The sequence below is a fragment of the Nicrophorus vespilloides genome, unplaced genomic scaffold (assembly GCF_001412225.1).
Source record: "Nicrophorus vespilloides isolate i.1.1-1 unplaced genomic scaffold, Nicve_v1.0, whole genome shotgun sequence".
Lineage (NCBI taxonomy): Eukaryota > Metazoa > Arthropoda > Insecta > Coleoptera > Silphidae > Nicrophorus > Nicrophorus vespilloides.
The window spans coordinates 4,044-9,561 of NW_017099401.1; the positions used below are offsets into that span (position 1 = coordinate 4,044).

Here is a 5,518-nt window from a genome sequence, read left to right on the forward strand (position 1 = left end):
AAAAAAAATAATAATAAAGAAACAACTACGAAAAAAGTTGTGCAAGATTTATTTTTAAACTTACAATTGGACATAAATAACTTAAAAGTATTGAACTTTATACATTTATCATTTCGCTTCTTTAATAACTTTAAAATTGATATAAAAATTTACTCAATTACAAGTAATTAAAAAAAAATGATAAATTTATTTAATTATTTCTTTAATTACTTTTGGATTATTTACTTATTAAAAATAAAATTTCTGATCCAATTAAAAATAATAATTTTACTACATAACTGAATGTTAACTTATTAAGACAAAAACTGTTGTTTTTAGGCGATCTTCATATTCCAATGCGTCCAATTCCAGCCTTTGGTCTACGGCGGCGATTACGTCTATCCCCAATGGGCCAACATCATAGGCTTCTGCATAAGTTTATCCTCGATGGTCTGGGTTCCCATTTACGCAATTTACTATTGCATCGCCGGACCGGGATCGATATCTGAGGTAGGGGGAATCTTTAGTAACATTGTTTCGCTCATTCTTTCCTCCGTTGCAGAACTTCTTCAACGGTCTCAAGCCGCAGATAAAACAGCGTAGAATTTCGATCAGAGATAGGCAAACCGGTCTCCTGATATCAGAAAGCACAGCTTCGGGACTCGGAATGATGGAGAGCGACGGCATCTCAGAGTCCGCTTAAACGAAATTGCATAATGCGATGATTATCCAATGTAATCTACTTATAGTTATTTACAATATTTCATTTACTATATTCATACAATAGTCATATTTACGTAACGTATTTCTACCGGTGAGTGCGTTTACTGGACCCAGAATTTCGATCCAATCCATTTGTATTTCACCTCCGTTGTTTCCAATTTCGAAAGGCCAGTCATAACAACAAACAACAAATAACGTCGAGCTTCGATAAAGCGTTTTCGCCCTCTCCACTCCAAACCCCTAACTCGCGTTCGTTTTACCTCTCCTTTATCTCGTTTTTTTTTCTGTTGTTGTTGTTGATAAATAATGAATGCGGGATTTCCGATCCCCCAGATTAAAATATCCGTTCATGTGCACAACCTCTCATCCATATGCATTAGACAACGCTACAAATGATACCCAACCAACAGCAACAAAATATATATATGGAAAAAAAAGGAGAAAATCAAATGACCTCCGCTTCATATTTCCATATATATATTTTTATTTTTTTTGATCCTTTATTTATCCGAACAAAAGTTATTTTCGTATACACAGAATTTAATTTATGGTGGTGGGTTGCGTCCCTTCCCCCGTTCGCTTAAAATTTATATTTTTAATGTTCGCATTAATAGCGCATAAATATTTATTATCCATTCCAGTTTTAATCCTGAATTATTTACGTATGCACAGTGAATACACAGAAACACAATACTATATCCATACTACATAATATAGTATGTACAGTTGGCTGTGGAAATAAATACAATTTTTTTGTTTATTTAATTTCCATTTCTATCATCCAAAGTTTTCACTAAGATTCACAAGCTTTCGAATCAAATTTGTTGTAGTTTAATCACAAAAAAATATATGTAATTAATTGTATTTAATTTGTATCTGTATTATTATTATAATTATGATGAATAAAGCAAAAAAAGTTTGTTTTGAGTTTCAAAAATATTCTTGTAACTTTTCCAAAATCAAAATTCTTTGAATTCAATTAGAAATTAAAGTTTTTCTGCTGAAATTACGATAATTCAAATTTAGTACAAAATAAAGTTAGAATCTAGATACTAAACAAAAGCTGGGATTAGTAGAAAAACAATTTATATTTTTCAAATTTTCTTTAGCTCGTAGAAAATGAACGTTTGTTTGTTAATTATATAAATTTTCAATAAAATTAATACAAGTTGTAGTAAATTATTTATTGTTATATAATTATAAAAAGAAATGTTTCAAATTTGCAATCAAATAAATAAAAATTGGTGAAATATTAGTTAGAATCTATATGTTAATTAATGAAGCGATTGAGTATAAGAATACATTTTACATATACAGTTGGCTGTGGAAATAAATACAATTTTTTTTTATTTAATTTCCATTTCGATCATCCAAAGTTATCACTAAGATTCACAAGCTTTCGAATTAAATTTGTTGTAGTTTAATCACAAAAAAAATATATGTAGAGTAATATTTGTACTTTATTAAACTTAACACAATTAATTGTATTTAATTTTTATCTGTATTATTATTATTATAATGATGATGAATAAAGCAAAAAAAGTTTGTTTTGAGTTTCAAAAATATTCTTGTAACTTTTCCAAAATCAAAATTATTTGAATTCAATAAAAAATTAAAGTTTTTAGATAATTCAATTTGGTACAAAATAAAGTTAGAATCTAGATGTTAAACTAAAGCTGGGATTAATAGAAAATTAATTTGTATATTACAATTTATATTTTTTCAAATTTTCTTTAGCTCGTTGAAACTGAAAGTTTGTAGTAAATTATTTATTGTTATATAATTATAAGAGAAATGTAACAAATTTGCAATCAAATAAATAAAAATTGGTAAAATATTAAAGTTAGAATTATTACAAATTCAAACAATTATGGAAAAATGTATATGTAAATAATGCATTTCATTCCATGTTTAAATTGAAATAATTATATATTTAACAATATTTGTCAAGTAACTTATAGAAGTACTTGTAGAAGTAGTCCCAAAAAATAAATGTTTTTATTGATTTGATTGATTTATGCAATTACTTATGTAAACATATATAAATATTACTTGTAACTTGCCAAGTAATATTTGATTAATTAGGGCGACTTAACCATTCGGTTATTAGTCGCCCCTTTTAGTAAATATGAAATACATTTTGTTTCTTTTGCTCAAAATACTTGCAAATTGAGTATTCAAAGATATGATTCATATTTTTTTTTTTCATGAACTGAATATGATAATTTATACTAATTCTTCACTTGTAAAATTAACGAAGAATAGATTTTAAAGAACGTATTTATTACAAAAACGTAATTCTATAAATTATTGTGTTTTGTATATGTTGTAATGCACAAGAAACTAATTAGAAACTTGTGTAGAAATCCTTTGTGTTATTGCCTTTTATTATTAAATCAGCTCATTGTTCATATAATTGTTTGTCTTCTTTGCTACACGTAATTTGTTTATAAACCTGCCAAACTAAATTGATTTAACGTACGTAATAGTAACGAGAGTATTGCCTAAGTCATATATAATAATGAAAATTGGTTATGTTGGGGATAGCAAAGGGAACAGGATCGAAACGAAAATTGAATTTATCTTTTGGTCGAAGTGGGGTGGTGGAAGGACGAGGCGAATAATCAATTTTCGTCGCTTTTGTATGCAGATGAATTGGTGCCAGAGGGTGTTAATTAGGCTCATAACTGTCCGCATCGTGGATCTAATTAATCTGAAACCGAGTTTCAGCTGCCCTTCAGCCCTTTTCCAAAATTGCCCCCATACACCAACTAAATTATAACGCACAATAATTCACGTTGCGTCCGCTAATTCCGCCACTTTTCGAATGTACATTACTTTTTTTTTTCATTTTTTTTACAGCCCTCTCTTCTAAATAGTCCGAATCGTCGAGGGGGCGCAGAAGAAGAAAAAAATTCCAACACAGAATAATGCGATTTAACCCCCCCAAAAACTTCCGGACACACACATCCGCCGACTGTTTGATCTAATTTCACCCTCCCCTTTCATTGCCGACCATACTAAACAAAAAAAGGGGAATTTCACCCTACGCATGTGTCCGCATTTTTTATGTACTCTATTTTACGGTTGCAAAATCGAGTTAATAACAGGTCCCTGCGAAATAATATAACAAAAAGTATAGAATAAAAATAGTCGAGGCCATTTCGGAAACATGAACTTTCTTTGATAATATGCAATTGCATTACGTACAAAGTGAATTTTAAGACCTGCGAGACTTTCGTCTTCCTCTACGTTATTTTTTATTTTTTTTTCATTTCTGTTACATAATAATTTCCTCGTGCGTCTCTGTGCATGTGCATTTGACTTGAAGTGGAAACGACTTTTCTAATTGAGCGTGGAAAATGCAATTTTCCAGCGACCAAAGGAAATTCAGGAATGGAATTTTTGTACTCAATTCCATCATTCATTAACATATAGATTCTAACTTTAATATTTTACCAATTTTTATTTATTTGATTGCAAATTTGTAACATTTCTTTTTATAATTATATAACAATAAATAATTTACTACAACTTGTATTAATTTTATTGAAAATTTATATAATTAACAAACAAACTTTCATTTCCTACGAGCTAAAGAAAATCTGAAAAAAATATAAATTGTAATATATAAATCAATTTTCTACTAATTCCAGCTTTTGTTTAACATCTAAGATTCTAAATTTAATTTGTACCAAATTTGTATTATCGCAATTTCATCAGAAAAACTTTAATTTCTTATTGAATTCAAAGAATTTTGATTTTGGAAAAGTTACAAGAATATTTTTGAAACTCAAAACAAACTTTTTTGCTTTAGTCATTAAAGTTTTTATATTAAAGTTTACTATTTCCTTTTTCTTATAAACAAAATATTTTAAATATACAAGTAAAAACTTTGAAACTAGGCAACGTACAAGTACTTACATAAGTTACTTGGCGAATATCGCTTATCGATATTAAACAATTTATAATAATAAGTTAAGTGATTGTAATAAAAAAAAATACATTTGAAAAATTATTCTTTATTTTTGAATAGTAAAATATGAAAATGGATAATAATAGAATTAGGGTTTTGTGCGGGTGTTCACGTATGTGTTCAATTAAAATGCAGGTGTTCGTGCAGAAGTTTGCAATATTAATTGCAATAAAATTAATGAAATTAATGTCATTTCAATATATTCGAATCGAAATGCAATTCTCATCATGCACATATAAAAATCGTTCTAACGTTTGAGATTTGCAGGTGCAGTTGCAACTGATTCTTCGTGACGGTTCGCGACGTTTCGCATTTCCGAACGATTGTTTAAACAATGCAGGTGTTCAAAATGTACTCTTTTCATGCCCAAATATGGATTTGTTTACACGTACGCACCTGCAGCTGTGATGATTCATCGAGACGCAGGTGTGTGCGAATTTTTATCGTCAAATTTCTATGAAGCTATTTGCGGATTTAATAATCCGTAAATACAAGAAATTATTTATAATTACTAAACAATTAAAATTTTCACTATTTTCTTAGAGTTTATTATTTAATTTTGCTTATAAAGTATTATATTTTAACGTGTTCAACACGATGTACAAATGAAAGTGCTTTGTTTCAACGTACAAGTACTTACATAAGTTACTTGGCAAATATCGCTTATCGATATTAAACAATTTGTATTACTTCCTTATCGAGTGTGCAAAACAACGCACTATCATTTTCGTATCATTTAAATGTGGCGCAGCAATGTTTCGCAAATGTTTCATGACATTTCAAATTTATTAAATATTAAAATGAAATGTAAAAACACTACTTTTTCGAGCATTTTTTAAA

General features: G+C 28.5%; 1 protein-coding gene across 1 annotated transcript in view; it reads left to right on the forward strand.

Moving 5' to 3' along the window:
- LOC108564453 (sodium- and chloride-dependent GABA transporter 1-like) overlaps positions 1-1,447 on the forward strand; it is a 5,156-nt gene extending 3,709 nt beyond the window's left edge. Inside the window, exons 3-4 of the mRNA XM_017923501.1 lie at positions 319-489; positions 542-1,447. Of these exons, the coding sequence (XP_017778990.1) occupies positions 319-489; positions 542-682 (312 nt within the window). The 3' untranslated portion in view covers positions 683-1,447. The remainder of the gene's footprint in view (positions 1-318; positions 490-541) is intronic.
- The last annotated feature ends 4,071 nt before the right edge of the window (positions 1,448-5,518 follow it).